The sequence below is a fragment of the Leptodactylus fuscus genome, chromosome 7 (assembly GCF_031893055.1).
Source record: "Leptodactylus fuscus isolate aLepFus1 chromosome 7, aLepFus1.hap2, whole genome shotgun sequence".
Lineage (NCBI taxonomy): Eukaryota > Metazoa > Chordata > Amphibia > Anura > Leptodactylidae > Leptodactylus > Leptodactylus fuscus.
The window spans coordinates 41,967,725-41,986,886 of record NC_134271.1 but is presented as its reverse complement, the minus strand read 5'-3'; the positions used below and the strand labels follow the sequence as shown (position 1 = coordinate 41,986,886).

At 41.3% G+C, this 19,162-nt stretch overlaps 1 protein-coding gene across 2 annotated transcripts in view; it reads left to right on the top strand.

The window, feature by feature from the left end:
• Positions 1 to 19,162, top strand: part of CHD9 (chromodomain helicase DNA binding protein 9) — a 128,802-nt gene that overhangs the window by 10,192 nt on the left and 99,448 nt on the right. For both annotated transcript variants that reach the window (XM_075281753.1, XM_075281752.1), the window contains exon 2: positions 17,494 to 19,030. In XM_075281753.1, the coding sequence (XP_075137854.1) occupies positions 17,615 to 19,030 (1,416 nt within the window). In that variant the 5' untranslated portion in view covers positions 17,494 to 17,614. The remainder of the gene's footprint in view (positions 1 to 17,493; positions 19,031 to 19,162) is intronic.

Below are 19,162 nucleotides of genomic sequence, written 5' to 3'. Positions count from 1 at the left end.
ATAATAAGCATTGCAGAATAATCTGGTACCCCCATAATAGACTGCAATTCACCAACATAAAGCTGAAGTCTACAAGTAAATCTTCTAGAAATACTTTGGCTTATGGAAATCTTGACCATTTATGTTAAGCGTGGGGCAACTATGGCCTAGATTATGATACATGTCACACCCTATTTATACGCCACTAAACTTTGGTTTTGTTAATTTCTTGATTGCCAGATCCTATCCATGTAATATTTAGCATGTGACCTAATTATATATTGCATGTAATAGTTTATACAATCTCAATGTATATATCCCATGTAATGGTCTATGTAATAATCTGCACATGACGGTTAGGACAGCAGTATGCACAGTATGTAATATAGGGGCATATCCCTATATAATATAGGGGCATATCCTGAATGGATTGGGTACTGAAGTGACATATCTCTCTAATGACAGTGTGAGATAGGATGCCATGGATGTAAAGTAACTGAACCACTTGTGTGTAAATTCATTCTGGTTCTTTGTGCTTTTGGTTATTTTGTGATTAATTGTCTTATCATATCATCAGAGGTTTTTTTAGTATATTATGTTAAAATGTTGTGGTCCATCAGTTTTGTCCATCGGGGAAAAGTTAGACCGTAACTTACTTAAAGTTGCCAATAGACATGAGATAAGTCATCCAAATTCTTCTGTTTTGACCATTACTTGTAAAATTCTGTCTGCCAAAATTGTTACTGCTAGGTTAGACATTTTTGGCTGTGGTCGTGCATGGCTTGATCTGTCAATCATTTACCATTTTGTGCATCCCCCCCCCCCCAAACTGACTCCCTGATTGGTCAGTATAGTCTTTTGTGTTATTAGTGGGATCATCTGTATGAAGAGCCCCAGAGATGATCTTATGTGTATGTTTTACTTAGGCAGGGTTTACATGCAGTGTTTAATTGCAGTGCTGAGTAGTTACTCTGCATGTCACCCATATGCTGATGGCTCTGGCTCACTGTTATAGTATAATGTGCTGCACATTAAAGGAGCATTCCAGGCTTATTAACTAGGATAGGTCATTATTTGAAGATCATGGGGGTCCTTGACCCAGCACCCCCACCCCAATCCAGTTTGAAGAGACTGCAGTGTTCAAGTGAGCTCTGGACAGAATACCAAGCACTGTGCTGTACACTTGTATTCTAGCTCTGCTTGGTATTGTAGCTCAGCTCCTTCACTTGAATGGGACTGAACTGTAAACAGACCACGTGACCAATGAACGTGATGTCACATGATGTGGAATACTGCTGATTATTCGATCCTCTAAGCCACAAGGATCCTGGATATTGGACCCCTCTGATCTTCAATTGATGACCTTTTCTAAGGATAGGTTATTAACTAACAAAGCCTGGGAGACCCCAGATAAAAACTGCATGCAATTCTTAAGTATACGCAGCATGTAACCCAGCCTGAAGCTCATTCTTGTTTTTTCTCCATTACTGTCATGTTCTTTAATGGGTACGACAGTCGGATCGTGTTGGGGGGGTGAAGTGGGATGAAGGGCCGAAGTTTACCGTATACTCCAGTATTTTATAGCTTCGTTCTGGGCTGTCTCACTGTGTATATTTGGATTATTATTAGGGAAATAATGTTATTGTAATATATTTAAGGTTATAGGATTCACTTACATTATGTTATTATTGTACAGTTTTGTACCCAATGTGATAACTACCAGCTGGTTGTGTGAATAGCAATACCTGTGAATAGCCATCAATAACCTAAAACGGATTTATTTGAGAAAAGGTCATGTCGGTAACAGACTGTGTCCTAGCACTGAAGAATGAGACTGTCATGCAGGTGACTGAGGCAAAGATCTAGTTAAACAGACAAGACTAATACTTCCTGCTTGAAGGTCTGGTATAAAAACATGTTGACAGCTGGCGCTTCAGTTACCGGACCTCGTCCCTTGGGGCACACTATTATTTTGAGGTTGCAAAAGGGGGATTGCACATTATAGCGGATGTTAGAAGCATTCTAGCAAGAAGCAGTCATCAGTCCAGTCTTCAGCTGTCATACTCTAGTAGTTGTGCAACGCAGAGGTTATCTGGGGAAAGGTGAACGTCCAGTTCTTCATGTGTAGTGTTTATGTGTCAGGCGGATAGTGGTGTGATCTTACTACTCTTATCGGCTCCAGTCTGCCTGCAGGCTGAACATTTAACTCTATAATATTGTGTTAGGGTAGTACAGTCGTCTTCATAAGAATATGTATATATTAGTAATTATTTGCTGCTATGGTCCTTTCCTCTGTTGTATCTCCAGGAAGTGTGTGTGTATAGACAACAGGTTTTTTACCATACCTTTGCGAATCACGTGCTTCCCTTTTCAATCTGGGACAGTGTTCCTACAGCATTTGCTCTATTTCCAAGTTTCATTATGGTGTCCAACTCACCCTATATGTCTGGCCATTATACAGACCTTTAAAAGGGTTAAATGAGGTATATGAACATTGGAGTGTAGTCCTCTTTCCAGGACCCCCTTGTGTGAGCCATTCATTTTTGGCAGACTTAGGTAGTCAGTCGGTATGATGTTTCTGCATACAGCTCACTGACACACTTGCCATATCTGTGCTAAAGTCTGAAACTTTTTGCTTCTCACCACTTTTAAAATGCATGGAGAAAAGTGGGTAGGGGTTAGATGGAAGGGGGGGGGGGGGTTACCACCTATTTTACTGATTTACTATATTTTACACCATTTTCACCAATCTCTACCTTTTATCTGCCATGAACCAATGCATGCTTTAAAGGGGTTGTCCCATGAAAAGCATCCTATCTATACTGCTAGTGTATGTGTATTTAAGACTTTTCCTAAATACATTGTTTTATCAAAACTGCTTTGTTTGGCCGCTATCTTAATTTATTCACTTCATTGTTGATACTGCGTTAGTATGGCCACTGGGCTTATCTGCTCATTTCCCAAGTGACATAGCTGCCTGCTCTAAGAGGGGGAGGGAGGGACTGACAAGCAACGGAGCTCCTCAGATAGAGCAGGGGGAGGTGAGAGCTCCGGGATTACTATGCTGTCTATCTTCAGTTTTTCTACTTATCAACCGGTTTACTGAATTTGGCTGATAAGGGCAAAAAATCCACAACTGGATGATTCTGTGCAGATGTTGCGTGAGAAGTGAAGACGGAGAGATAACTATATGAAGCAGCGCCACTGCATTGTCATACAGTACACACGTATACATATGGCTATGTTTCGAAACTCAGAGGATTCCTTTTTGTGATAGTTAAACAAATAAAATTGATATTTGTTTCTCTTGAAAAATAGAGATCAGATCCAGTTCTAAGTCACAATTATGTGTCCCACCACAAAAAAGGTAGTATAAGAATAATCAAAAGAATTTACTTTTAGAATACTGCCTTCTAGAAAATGAATGCCCCAAAACACCCCAGTTATGAAAGGGTTAGTGTCTGTGTAACCTTGATACGACTGAGCCACTGGCTTTTGGAGTGCTCTCCCTGGATCCTATGTGTTGTAGTTTTTCACATTTGACGTCACTTCTAATCGTCCCATCCTCTCCCATTCTCAGTGGACCATGTAGTATTAGCACAGTATTAGAGCCACCATACCATAATGCTATATATCCTGACATACAGTAGATAGAATTGTTATTAACCATTTATTTATGTCACAAAATAATGTGTGTACATGTTGTGTATTAGGTATGTTATATGATGGGCTAAAATGGAGAAGAACCTGTCATTGTGGACACTTTGGAATGTATATGAATGTATACCTTGTCCGTGGAGACCTTGGAGGTTTTGATGCAGTTTTGTTAAGCCAAAACCAGTAGTTTCGATTGAAACAAAATAAGTACCCTTTCAGGTTCTTTTTAGGAACCTTTTTATGTTTGTAGGGGTTGACTGCTTTCCAAATTTGGTAGAGCACCAGTGATGAAAGCCTTGATGGACAATACAACCATATCTAGCTAATAGAAGGACATAGAACCACAGGGCATATTGTAAAAATGTCCTCCTGTATATCCTACATTATACTATGCCACTTTCCATGAGGTGCAGGGGTGCTGGAAATATTATTGAATGGAAGGACCTGGTTCTGTAGAATAATATTGGCTAATAGTACGAGTGTCACAAGGATAGGTAGAGCAGTAGTAACAGTAATAAACTTTAGGGGTAGTCCCTAAAGTTGGGCATTAACTTGAGGCAACCATACCTGAGAACGTGCGCCACGCAGGAAACTCCCAGGTACAGAAGTGGAAGTTCAGAATATTTATGATGTCTAAGATCCTAGAGAGAACATAGGTAGGTTGGCAGTCTTTGATGGGGGAAGAGATGTAGGGAGGAGCCGTACCATGGAGGGATTTGTAGAGAAGTTATCGATATGAATGTCTAACCACTGCATGACAGGCACAAGGTACAGGCAATGGGGTGGTGGTGCAACATAAAAAGCCCAACTTCCGTCCTCAGAAGTTTGTGGAGAAGAAGACAGGTCAGCAATGAATTTGGACCAATGACTGCGAGAACTATGTGGGAACACTAGTTAGTTAGAGAGAGGACATGATATTAGAGATGGCTTACAAACAGTCTCTGGTGTTTTGTTGTAGAGCAGGGGTTATGTTGTGGGAAGATAATGTATAATTTAGTATCGAGAAAACCCTGAGGTAGAGCCAAGAGCATGGGAAGCAAATGAGATACCTAACAGGATGATGGAAAAAACCAAGAAACGGCAGCATCACAAAGGCCAGAAATAGTAGTCTGCGCGGTGAACTCAGTAGATACATGTAGAAGCCAGCAGAAGATTATGTGAGACTTTAGTAAGTTTGGGCAGCTTGGCTCAGTGGTTAACATTGTTTCCTTATGTCACTAAGTTCATGGGTTATGATCTGAGATTTGACCATGGTGTGAATAGAGTACGTTCTCTCGTTCTGTGTGGATATCTTGTAGATCTTCTGGTTTCATATCACACTATGATGGCTTTGGTAAATGTATGTGATAGGAAGATTGGATTGTGAGCAACAAGTTGAAAAAGGGCATTGTGAATGGTGACAGTCTCTGTACAGCACTACAGTCTATGTTACCACTATATGATACAGATATAAATATTACTAATCAATGCATTCCACAATAACAAAAGGCTGCGTTTTTCAGAGACTCTGCTCACATCCAGCAAGACAATAGAAATATATCAGAATGTTATCCTGTAGTCCTTGAGATTAAAACAATGTAGCAGTTACAAATAAGTTGGGAATGTTTTTTTATTTTTAATATGCTGCTGGTATGGTAGAGGATTGCCAAGGTGAATATTACATCTTTTGATATTTCATAGCATTGTAAGCGGTTCCATTTTTTTTCCCCCCACCTAAAAAGGTAGTCCACAAAGTAGATTCAGAATATGCTATGGCAAATAAGTCTACTACCTGCACTCATGTCTAGCCCTTTCCTGTAAGACACTAAAAGTAGACCTTTGAGGACCTTTAAACTGAGAATTATGTTACCAAAGGTCCTGGAAGCAGCACCAGCTACTGCTGATAACACAGTGAAAGGTAATAGGGGCATGATGACCTAAGTGAGCGAGGGGACAACTATGAACAAAATGTGAGAGAGGTGGTACAGGAGAGCAGAAGAACAGGGGGCTAGTATTCTGACAAGCCTGAGGTCACAAGGCTCCATAGTATGTGCAGGCAGCAGAGAGAAACCTGTTAGCACAACAATGCAAGCTAGAAAAGTCACACTGTGATAATTTGAAGATGAAAAGCAGGATAAAGACCAGCACTATGTGTAGACAACCATTACCACTGAGGAGCTGTTTTTTCAGACAATATGGGTCCTTTGTGTCTCTTTTAAAGTTTAGTTTAGTAAGTAAAATGAGTAACCCCTCCATGTGATATCATACAGAATCCTTGCACATGGCAATATGCTGTGCGTAAGCATATAGCGCCCTTCATGGAGACCTCTCAGCTGTGTGGTCGTGTCAACAGGGTTAACATTGTACTCCATAGACTATTGCACTTGGGGTGCGACATCACCTGCAGTTCAATTCTCAGAATTACTTTTTTCAGTCGTCTTTTTTTTTGGTAGTTCATGGTTGGGAAGTGGCAAGAAATGGTAATGTATTCTGGCTAGTATTTAGAATGTACCTAGTAAGAGGGGGATTCCAAATGTGCTTATCCTAGACTTTATAGATAACCTATGATATAGAGGCCTGTCAGCTGGGACACAACCAGGTATCAGATGCGGATTCTGAGGACAACTAGGAGGAAATCCCCTTTTAAATTGTGTCTTTTTTCCACAACATCCAATCGGATGTTTAGTTTCATTATGTAACCAATACCGGAAAATCGTAGCAGCAATGCTAATGTAGCTAATACCCTCCAGCACTAGAACTGCCTTCTTCTCCTCCTCCCCCTCCGGAGTCACTAGCAGACTGTGTTGGCCTCCTCCTCCCTCCGCCCTGAAGCTCCAGCAGACGCCGTGTGCTTCCTTCTAGTTGTCTGGATCAGTGGCACATAGTAAATGCCTCTTCTAGCTCCTCTCTCTGTCTCTGGATCAGTATGGCACACTATTTGCTTCCTCCTGTGTTAATCTGCAGAGAATTCTGTCTGCTCCATATGCTTCCTCTCTTAAAGTGCACCTGCCAAGAAGTAGATGAGTCTTAGGCCTTGTGCACAAGGCAAAGTTGCGTGCAGAAGTTGTATGAAGGCACACATATTCTGGAGCTGTAGGGACTACATGTACTCTGCATGTGCAGAGTCTGAAGTGTCCGCTCGAGCATGGCACCATTCTTTTTACCTAATTTGCATAGAATCTGACAAAAATTCAGTCACATAGGGGTATATGAGGACATTCGTGTAAGGCAGCACTTTCCTGACAATATGTTGCTGTCATCTTCTTCACTCTTGCACCTATATGGGTGCAAAATGGAGCCTGTAAAAGATGTTTATAGCAGGCGCTGACAGTTTGTAGACAGGAATTTCACCATATCCTACCCCTTATTAGACTAGTTCTATATCAAGCTGCTACTAGTTTTAATTTTACATACATGTTTACATGGCACGTGATTCAGAAGGACATTTTTAGCATGCTGACAGAAGGCCAGACCCACAAGTGTGTGGATACCTTGCTCTACAACACCCTGAACCTGAGGCCTAGTCAGCTGTATACCTTTTCTGCCACTGACCTCTATGGAGGAAAGAGTATATTAGCATGATGGCTGTGCTGCACATGGTCCGTGATTTGAATATAGCTCTTCCCATGATGCTCCACCACAACATCCAGAATGGCTAAAAAGTTTTATAGTACATATATTATTGTAATGTCACCGCTCCTAAAGTCCAGGGTGTGGAGCAATCCATTGTGTAACTGGAGGGTCAGAGAGATTTAAAAAAAAAGAAAAAAAAAAAAACATGCTCACTTGCCCCAAGTCCTCCACTGTTCATCGCTAACTATTGAGACCATTGAAGGTCTCAGCAGTTGCTAGTAAGGAAGGGACATCACCGTTCCCTCTTCAGCAACTGCTTAGGCACTGACTGGTCTCAATGGTCACGTGGACTAAGGACTTCTATCATTGCAGCCCTGCCACACGATGGAAAGGGGCTGGTGGAGAAAAACAAAGTCCAATGGCTGCTCCAAGTCCTGGACAGCCCCTGTAAAGTGAACCTTCAGTTACTGTACATAAGAAAAAGTGTTGTGTGTAACTTAAGCAATCCTGCTAGTCCATCCTGTAATAATTTTTCTTACGAAACTGGAGAGCTATTTTAAAGGAACATTAAAAATGCCAAAACCCTTTTAAAAATAATCTCAGCAAATGCTTCATTAATCTCTTAATTTCCTTTGGTTACACTTAAAACTGAATAATATAACCTATGGGAGCAAAAGTATTGGGGCACCTACACAATCCTTGAAAAGTGACCCTATAGCATTACCCATGTTCAATGCAGGCTGGTAACGTTCTCCTGGAATTCACCACATCAGACTCATTTGTGATTTATAAAATATTGAACAGTGGCCTTGGGCCATTCCATAGCAACAATTCAGGAATACTTCAGGGAGAATTTGAAATCTTCTTGGCCATGTGTGCATTGCTGTTGTCTCTGAATCAACTCAAGCTTTCTTCCTTTTGGTTATGTAAAGAGGACCTTTCACCACCTCCACCAACTCCAGTTCTTTAGCATCTGTTAATAAGTTCTGAATCCAGCACAGTTTATTTTTTCTGTAGCCCCCACCATTCCCAAGCAATCAGTGCTGATAGTTTTGGTGCCTGTTATGCTACCTAAGCTTTATGTTGTCAGGAGGACGGTGTCAAATCAAGAACAGGAGAGGATTGTGATTCTGAGCTTCAACCAGAGGCAGCCAATGTCAAATCTCAGACTCTCATCATCTCACCTTACCCATTTATGCGTGACATCGCCCATCTGACAGTTTGGGTGCCTGATACACTATTTAGACTCTGTATTAACCGCAGTTATAGTTTGCAAAGGGTGAGGGCTAGAGAAAAAATTCCAACTGTGCTTGGATCAGCAGAGAAGCGCCTGTTAACAGATGCTGAGAACTGGAGTTGATGGAAATAGTGAGAGGTTCTCTCTACAACTATTTAATAGTTTGGTGCGGATTCCATCTCCGAATCCACAGCAGATTCCAACCAGAATCTGTCTTCTATTGTTTTCAATGGAAGGCAGAGATCGCAGCAGGATGCTGAAAAAAAATAAGCGTCCTACTCAATCTTGCTGCAGATACCACGGCTCGAGACTCTCTCCTCATTAGGATTATTAATCTGGGCCTAACCAGCTGCAATAAGCTGTGACGGAGTGCCAATGCCCTATGTCGGCATCCCGTCGTGGCAAGACCACGACCAAATACAGTGGCAGAAAATGAAGAGGAATTTCTCTACATTTTCCGCCATGTGAACATACCCTTAGAGGTATCATTTCAGGTGTCTGTTGGCGTTTTCCCTTTACTATACAATGATGCTATCACTGTAAAGAGAATCCATCTGATGACTATTTTGTGGGGCAATGTCAACTACAGCAGTGTTTCTCTAACTGTAAGGTGGGTCTTACTGACTGGTGAGGCTCGTGTCACTGCCAGTGTTGGCACAAGGCCGGACTCTAAATCCGAAGCTTCAGTGGAATTGCCATCACCAGAGAGGCATCATAGATTGTACTGGAGGTAAATGGCTCTTCACCTAAAGAGTCTACCACCTCTTCCAATCATATTCCACCACGTATTACAGCACACAATACAGTTATAAACATCAAACCTCTGTTATATATGTTGCTTTTGTTGATTTGGAAGAAGATCACGTTGAAGTCTTTGCAGATGAAGCAGTTGGTGTCCTGAAGGTCCGCCCCCAGGGCACAAATTGCTGAATTTGCATAAAAGTTGTTTTTCTCCAAAAAGTGACCTGCATAACAATGGACTAGAGGTGGAAAGGGGTAGAATAGGGGGGCAATGTCTAGGGGTGTAGTATTTGGTGTTGTTAGGGGTATTATGTGCTGTACTGTGGCGTTTGTTTGGCATAGTACTTCTTTTGCTGGTGAGGCCTGGGTATCACAAGGGTTTGACTAGTGAGGCCTAGGAATTTTGAGCCCCTGAACTAAAGCATATTGGTTAACACATATGTTCTTATTTGAACCACTCTTTTCCATGGTCGGCTGAAGATTTGATTCTTTACTTGTTGCCCTTGAATCGGGTTGGCTCCCTCCATGCTGGATCAGGTCCCCCCTAGCAGCAGGAATAGACAAGGACTCCTTTCTCTGAGCAGCTGCAGTTAGGGTGATCCTTACTCCACCCTTACAGTCCAGCTGCAGTATACAAGGAGACGCTTACTAGCAGTAAATAGCAGAAGAGGAGACATGAACTTGGATGGAAATCTGATATATTCTACCTGGAGCCAGTAAACAGCAGCTGTGAAGTAGTCGGTGCAGTACTTCTCTCTCTTATGCAGGAGCAAGAGACCCTGATGGAAGAAAATGAATTAGGCTGAAATGCTGCAGTTTTATCCTTCCAGATAAATCAGGTTTAAGAGTCCAATTCACATGTTGCAGTAGCGTGTGTGTATGTGTGTGGTGTTGTGTGTTTTGTTTTTAACTCAACAAACTATGCAGTGAATATGTGTAATAAATGCATTGGACAAAATTACATGTAGTTTTACGGGTAAAATTGCAAAACCGCATGTGTCTTCCAGAGTAGTTTTGATGTGGCTTTAATTATATCTCAGCTACAACATGTGAAGGCATTCGAAGGCAGCACCAACGGGTCCACTGAAAAAACGGCACAGATGGCATATGGATGATATTCCTTTAGTGGGCCACAAAACGTATAGCCATAGAACCTGTCCTAAGTTTTGCCCCAGGCTCATGGACCAGTGATGATACATGGGTGTGTATATGGGGCCATAGAACATAATAGGTCAGTGTACTAGCTGTGATAAAACATAATAATTCCTACCGGAGCTGTAATGGCCATAAAGTCTACAACACTTCTTATTACACCATGCATGTCATGTTTCCACCTGATTTTGCCACAAAAAGGCCAGAAAATGTGGCGAGAAAAGCGCTGCTTGCAGGACTTTTCTCTCCACATTTTTAAAGTGGAATGGGAAATTGGAATCCCCAGGCAAAGACCGGGTACAGGTGTGAACCTAGCCTTAGAGACAAAGTTTTAAAAAAACTAAATATCTGTTAAGACTGTTACAATGTACTGTATAATTGTAGATGAACATAGGTACACTAGTAAACCTACAGTCATTCTATATGGATGAGGATGGGTGTAGGGGCTGGGATCCAGGCTAACCTGCAAAAGATGAGCAATAAATTGTTGGAACGGTGTGTGGTAAAAAAAAAGACTGATGGCACACATAGCCATGCAGCAAATGCAACATTGGCACTGTGTGTGTCCTCACCCTTTTGTCAAGGTTCTTTAAGGCTAACGCCCCATGTGGCCGCGGCATTTTACAGTGGATGGGACTCGCTAGAATCATTCTGCTGCAAACCGTTGCGTTTTTAGAAATTGTAGCATGTCTATTATAGCTACGGAAACGCTGGTATAATTTTCCCTATAGGTATAATAGGGGAAGAAAGTTAGAAGAGGAAAACTGCAGACTTTCTGTGAAAAGCGCTGTGGAAAAACCGCAATGCATTTCTGCCACGGTTTTACCCACCGTGCTGTTTTGCAGAATCTCACTACGTGGGGCCTCGGCCTCAAATACTGTTTTTACTTTCTATTCCTAGGAAAGCTGGGTGGTAACCAATTCAATTCCTGAAGAGGTGAAATGCAGCTATTTAGCAATGTAACATATGGTGAATCACTGTCTAAAAGTGGTTATCCGGCTTTGTGATACCGATGGCCTATCCAGATGCTGTTCCAGGACACCACAACATGGTCGCCATGCAGCTGCCAATAATGTCAGGAGCCATGCTGCTTACTTGCTATACAAAGTGTAGTGGTGGCATTAGGTACTGCAATAAAAGATATGGGACAGTGCGGCAAGTTCCTAAAACTGCAGCTACACATTATGTGGTGACTGAGAAGCATGGCTTCGGTGTTCACCATTATTACAAAGGTGGATAACTCAGGACCTACCACAAACCGGTGTGTGAAAATTTGACAAAATTTGACGTAGAAACTAATGAAAACCTTACTGTCATCTGACTATCCCTAACTCTTCTATTAGTGGTCTATATTCTCCAAAGAATTTTTGTGCGATACGGTAGGAAAGCTGGGTGACAACTTGTGGGTGTCGCAATGCAGATGATACTTTCTTCTAGAAACTATAGTAATATTTTAGTGTGTTGTGTTTTTTACACAGTGTCCTACCATTGTTTTACATTTAACACGTTGTGGTTTGTTATATGCAAATTATTGTATCAGACATGCCACAAAGATGCCTTGTTTGAATCATTGAGGGGCTAAAAGGAATTTTTTTAAAATTTATTGTTTAATGGCTGCAGCTTTCAGCAGGTGTTACATGCTGTTTTTTTCGTGACTTTTTTAAATGCTTTTTGGCTTTGCACTTTTTTCCATCTGACTATAAAGTGCAGTATAAAACACTGCATACAATGTATATTGGCTTGTGGTGTATTTTTAGGGTCAGTGACTTTCATTTCCAAAACTCAACATGTTCTGGTTTGGTATAATTTCTGACATTTTGAGAAATAAAGGAAATTCAATAAAATGAAATATACCACCAAAAATATCATGAAAATACATGTTATATCTTTTAGAATGTTTTTTTTTTTCATCCAGTTTAAAACCTCTAGAAAAGAGCACTGCGTGAAGGACTCATAAAAGAGTTTTTGGTTTTGTATTTTTGTCATTCAGTCCTTTTATTCCTAGGATGCTGATGCATGTAATTGAGTGCCGGTACAGTGGCGTTCAGTCTGTACAATGCCTTGCATTACTCTGCAATGCACAGAAAGGCTTTCTTATTTGCGGCCCTTGTCCACATCCAATAACCATAGTGAGGTTTGGTGTCTACAGATACATGGAGCCGTCTCGCAGCCTGGGGTGAGGGAAGATTTGTAGACTGACATTTCGCCACTTCCACTATTAATTACTATTTCTCATATTCTGTAGTTTCCAGCCATAACACAAGCTGGTAAGTACGCAGTACAACCTGTCACAACACTCTAATATGTGTCTAGAAGCCTTCAGGCTGCAGCAAAGCATCAGGGTAACACAATAGTTTGTAGGACACAGGTTTGATATTGGATTAATCTCCGTTATGAGGTAAGGGATAGTCTGTAACATCGTTCAGCCATATCCTGGAACACTTGGCTGTTATTATCCGCAGAATGTAAAATTAGCCATTGGGAGTCTTGTCACATAGATGGGAAGAATGATATCTGCCATGCAACAAAATATCATTTCTCTGATAAAAGAAAAGTAAGAGTTGCGCAGTCATGGATGTATTATTGAATTCCTTGCGCTGCTTGTACCTACCGTACTGTTACTTTGTGATGGGTGTGAGGACTGGCGTACTAGAATTAAAGGAGGTGTCAGAATAGAACCTGCACAGTAATAACCTGATCCATGCAGCGGCTCCTGCAGGCGACGTATAGTATTACATACTGTCCATTCAAATAAATGGCTGTGTATGTAGTGCATTTATGCACCTGCTTCACTAGACTGGGTGCACATTTTTTTTTATAGCCCATACACACACCCTTGTATTATCATGGGGCTGTAAACCTGGGGCAAAACTCAGGACAGGTCCTGTACTCTCCTCACTGAAGTAAATTGTTAGGTCAGTGGATGTACAGGCAGCAAACGGATATCATACATGTGCTGTTCACAATGGACCGACGTGCGCATGTAGCTTAACAATGCGGCAGCTCTAGTATATATAGGGAATAGAGATGAGCGAACACTATTCGGAACAGCCGTTCCGAATAGCACACTCCAATAGAAATAAATGGAAGCGGCCAGAACGCAGACTTTGCCGGCGGCCAGCTTAACCCCCCGCGTGCCGGCTATGTCCATTCATTTCTATGGGAGTGTGTTATTGGAAACGGCTGTTTCGAATAGTGTTCGCTCATCTCTAATAGGGAACCCTGTGCGTAGACAACCCCTACATTATTTAATGTGTGTTTACAGTCTATTGTAATACTCTCCTGTGTGGAGAAATCTAAAAAAAAATCATAGTGGCCGAATTATTAAAACTGTACGTTGCCAATAGCATCCAATCACAATGCAGCTTGAATTTGTTCAGGAGCAGAATTCAATTTGAAAGCTGTGCTGTGATTGGTTGCTAGGGGTAACTAAAACCATTTTAATCTGCCCAAATGTATACAAAATTCTAAAATGCAGAAACGGTGTGCATATTGGTGAAAACGGCCATATTGTTGTAGGCCAACATGCAGCACCAGCGCTATATGTATTATACAGACAGCCCATTGGATTGCTGCTGGGAAATCTAATCCAGTTTTCCTCACACATTTCATTTTTCTGCTTCTAGGATGCTGTGTAATAAACTATTTGGGGGGAATTGTACACTTTACCACAGGAATATGTATTTGTATATTAGTAAAGTGAGCACATATTAGTGAGCTGGGCAATACCAGGCTATGCAAACACAACTAAAGCCACAAAGCTGGAAGAGAATTCACAAGGGATGGAAAATATCAACGAAGGCCTTACTACTGTGACCGGGGCATCAGTGGCGCAAATATTGTGCTGGAATTACAGCTCTTGATAGTGAATCTGGGTACTACTTGGAATTCTAGAAGGTTTGGGTATCCACTGACCACTGTCACTATGGGTAGATACATAGAAGTAGTGCCATTTTATGTCAGGAAATCAGGAGTCGTCGTGTAACCCTATGCGAACATGCGCAGGCCTATATACTGTATATTACCATACTGTCTTCAATCATTTACAGTTATTTTCTTAATAGTTTAATTTGAACCTCTATCTTAGTAGTGCTCAGTCATGAAATGTGGCTTCATCTTTATCTTTCCTGAACATTCCTTATGAAGCAGCCGTGTTTCTGAAGCTGGTCAACACAGTTGGCAAGATAACCCGTATATTTGAGCATGAAAACACGTAGAAATATATCTTCACTCATTTACATTCATGGCTTTGGACTAGATGATAATGCAGAGTATATTTGTGTACATTGTGTGTATATATTTATATGTATGCCTATATATGTACAAGAGTTAACCCGATCTTATCACAGAAAACGACAAAAACAAATGAAAAGGCATCGGAATAACAGTGTCGTAACAACTTTTTGACTTTTTATTGTTTTTTTGTTGTCTTGTGCAATTAAACTGCTGCAGTGCTATAGATTATTGAAGAAGTTTGTTAACCCTTCTACATATATATATGTGTGTGTGTGTGTGTGTGTGTGTGTGTGTGTGTGTGTACGTGTGTGTGTGTACGTGTGTGTATATATATCATTCAGTCCAGGTGAAAAAACCTGGGTGATGTGCTCAGGCCATTCCGTGATGCATTTGCCTCTGGGGACAAATTGGGGGCTTTCAATTTAAGTTCCCATGGAATGGAGCAGGATATTTTTGCTCTATTTTCATCATAACAGAACAGACCATTGGACGCCCCCTTGGATATAACGCTTGAATGGGTACATGTAGCCCAAGCCTCAGTCTCCATACCTCAGTGCTGTCTAAAAAGCGAAATCTAGCTGAATTTATATTTTAAGTTTTGTCCTAGAATTGATGCTTATCACATGTATAGAGGAATGCTGACACATACACACTACTGCCCTCAGTCCCATTGTGTGAAATGAAGTTCTTTGTTATGTATCTGTCTGTATCTGAACCCTACAAATTGTACAGCGCTGTGAAATATGTTGGCGCTATATAAATAAAATGTATTATTATTATTATTACTGCGCCTATGGGACTGATAGAGATGGCGAAGTATAACTAGCGTATCATTGGCAGTCCCATAGACTTTGGATTCATGGTCGTGCATGTGCCACTTCATTTAAATGAGGTCCCGCATTCTCCTAATCAGTGGTATCAATCTGACCCTATCACCTGTCCTGTGGATAACCATCAGAGGCTTATTGGCATGATATCTCCTAAAGTAAGGAGTATGTACGGCCAATAATGTAAAAGAAATGTGTGAGACTGAACAAACTCCAATAGATAAATGTTTTTAAATGAATGCCTATCAACTTTCTATAGCGCCGAACAACACTTATTACAGACTAGCTGGTACCCGCGACTTCGTCTGCGGTGATTGTAGAAGTGGGTATATACAGGTGCGGGTAAGGTTTTCGTACTGTGTATAAGGTATGCGATATGAAATGTAACTTTGTATCTTGTTTTGGCTGTAATTCAGAGAATACGTGAGACTTTTGTGTTGAAGCTAATTTGTATTTGAGCTGCTATACGATGTTCTGAGAAACTGTACATAGTGACTTTGGGACTGAGGTATTTGAAGTTAATATACCTCGATATACGACATTGTATGATTTGTTATTTTCTGCCAGTAGTGTGTTGACTTTTTTTTTGTTTTTAACAGTTGCCTTTATTCCGACAGCAGTCACTTTTTTATTTGTCTGTGTCAGCGGATGTCTTTTTTTGCGGGGGCCGGGTATAGTTTTTAGTTGTTGCATTTTCGGGAAATGCTATTGGTTTGATCACTTTTGATTGATATTTGTACGATAATGATAATGTATGATAATGTATGATAATGAAAATGATAATGAATGCCGCTACGGCGTTAAGCGTCCAGGCAAAATATTTGTATAGCTTTGTAGAGCGGGCGATTTCGGACACAGGGATACCTAACGTGTGTGTTTCACAGTATTTAACTACTTTTATATGTGTTCTAGGGAAATGGGGGGGATTTGAATTTGTAATACTTTTTTTTTTTTTTTCCTTTTTTTTTTTTTTTTTTGCATTTATTAGACTGTCTAGGGGTATTGACATGGGTGGGCAGTGTTGTGGATTGTCAGAGCGGTGGGGGTCGGCAAACATGGCTGCTCCGGAGCGTTAAAGAGAGCCTCCTGGAGTATCGTTAAGATGAGGGGCAAAGTGGTAAGGTATATGTATATGTGATTGTGTGGGGTTAGGGGTTAGGCTGTAGAGGGCAATATGAATTTTGGGGCTTGCTATGGTCCAAAGAGTGTGAGATTTTAGAGATGGTGGTGTGAGTTTGGGTTTTGTGGGGGTCCTGGCACAAACGTATGCGTGCTATTGTGACGAAAAGTAGCCTATTGCGCAATCGGGTGTATTAACTATGTTTGTGGAAACTTTCAGCCAAATCGGTCGAGCGGGTTTTGCGTGACTGAGGAACAAACAACCAAACACACAAACCCACAAACTCACAAACTTTCGATAAGCTGCCTGTCAAGTGAATGGACCTTTATTCTACAGAGTTGTGTGACCAAGCAGCCTGGCCAGACTCAGTAAAGATAATCCAGTACAATTTCTACTTTTATTTCACAACAAATGAAATAGCAAAATTAATAAAACATAAAGTTTTTAGCTACTCAACATTTTGTGTAAATGGTAGTTCAAAAATGGAGTAATGGCTTGAAAGTGTTGTGAGTCTCCATAAAATTTCCATCTTTACAGCATCAATATCACAGGGGGAAAAAGTGTGATTTGCTGTCAATGCTGTGTAGTCTTAAGGGCTCATTCACTTCTGCGCCCGGTCTCCGTTATGCAGGTTTCCGTTTCCTGCACAAAACAGAGGAAGGAGATGGAAACCTGCAGGATTCTTTCATACCCATTCATTTGAATGGGATTGAAAGATGTCCGGACGTTAGCGGTGGTGAGCGTTTTTTTAAAATTGGACACAGAGTCGGACATGCAGTACTCTGTGTCCAGTTTTAAAAAAACAGTTTGGCGGCGGAGAGCATAAAACGCTCACCACCACTCACGGGCAGACCCGCTCTGACAGCTTTCCGTCTTCTGCATGCAGAAGACGGAAAGTTGAGAACGGAGACCCGAACGCTAATGTGAACCTAGCGTCACTCTGTCTATACAATAAGCCTCTGTACTAATTCTGTCTTTTCTTTTTCCTCCAGGCTAATGATCTAATAATGTAATAATGTCTACTATACCCTTCGGAGGATTCACTCCACCATGGCTTGGGTCCTGACGTAAGCAGTTCTTAATGAAGCTCTCCTAGCAGTTAAGACTATCAATATGACTGATCCCATGATGGATTTTTTTGATGATACACACCTCTTTGATGAAACGTTGGGTCTGTCTGACGATGCCTTTGCTCAACATGATCCTGTGTCCCTGGTTGATGAGTTAAACCTCGGTGCAGAGTTTGAACCCCTCCATGTTGACTCCTTAAACCATGTGCAGGACACTCAAACTCACCAGAAACTCAATGAGTTTGATGCACTTAACCAGTTTGATTCCATTAAATTGCACCAAGTAAGCCGATCATACAGCAGTCCAGTTGAAAGTGTTTTGTCTCCACGATCACAATTCAGCTGCTCTCCAATACATCCTGCAAGCCAAGGCAATGGCATGTTTGCCGACGATGGAAGCCCCATGTGGGGTCACCAAACTGCCACAACTATCATTAATGAGAATGGCTCCCCATTCAGCCAACAACACGGACACTCTCAGACTATGCAGCAAAGTAAAGGATTTGTAACGCACCATGATTTTGCCTTGTTTCAGACCAGCGAGCAACAGCAGGTCTCTATACCACAGCAGCACAATAGGAATAGTTTGAACACAGGTCAGGAAACTTTGAATCAACCAAAAACGTTTATGGATGTTAATGTGTCTTTACCCCATAGGACTTCTAATGCCCAACAAATGCCTATGGTCAATAACACAGCGCCACAAGATGCTTTGCCTTTACAGCAGTTTTCTCAATCGACATCAACATCATTGCACTTCTGCAGCAATCCGGTTGCAACCCAGCATGATAGTGCATTTGATAGCCACTCTCCGGCACCATGTTCTGTGAATGCTGCTTCATCCTTTTCTTCTCATTATCCCTTCTCCAACAATCACCTAAACCATGTTACACATTCTCTGTCTGATTTCACGGAAAGTCAAGGGTTTTCAGATTTGGGAGCCAAACAGGAACCTAGTCAACATGTATTGAACCCTAGTGAACAACTGCATTCTAGTGATTTCCAGATGGTGCATTCTTCACATCCTCAGGGTAACTACAATGGAACAAAAATGTCTCCTATGACCATTAACTTCCCATCTCAAGATGGTCCCTCCGTGCGGCTGAGCCACTTTAATGATCATTTGGAGAGTAATGGTTTTTCTCCTTTGGAAGACAACCTGCTGCAGCAAGTAGATTCTCAGTCCGAGCCGTTTACTGGGCTTGATCCAGTGGATTTGTTGCAGGAAGATCTCTTGCCACATTTTGATGATGCAACATATTCTCAAGATGGCTCTGGTTCAGGTCACACTGTCCTAAATCATCCTGGCACGGAGACTCACATTGAGCAACCACAGATAAATATCCCAAATGATCTGCTTAATTCTCAGCATCAAAGTCAGCAACTAAATACGTGGAATCCATTGATGTCCAATCACCTCAACATCCATGACAGGCAGTATGTGGCGTCACAAGGAAAGGTAAATGGAATTGCACTTTTATTATGTTGGCAGTAAAGAGATATATTAAAGGGACTTTTATTTTCTAGATTTTTTTTTCTGTGCAGGTTGTGGTTCAGTCCCTTTGTGTTGTTGATGTGCTGCATGCTGCAG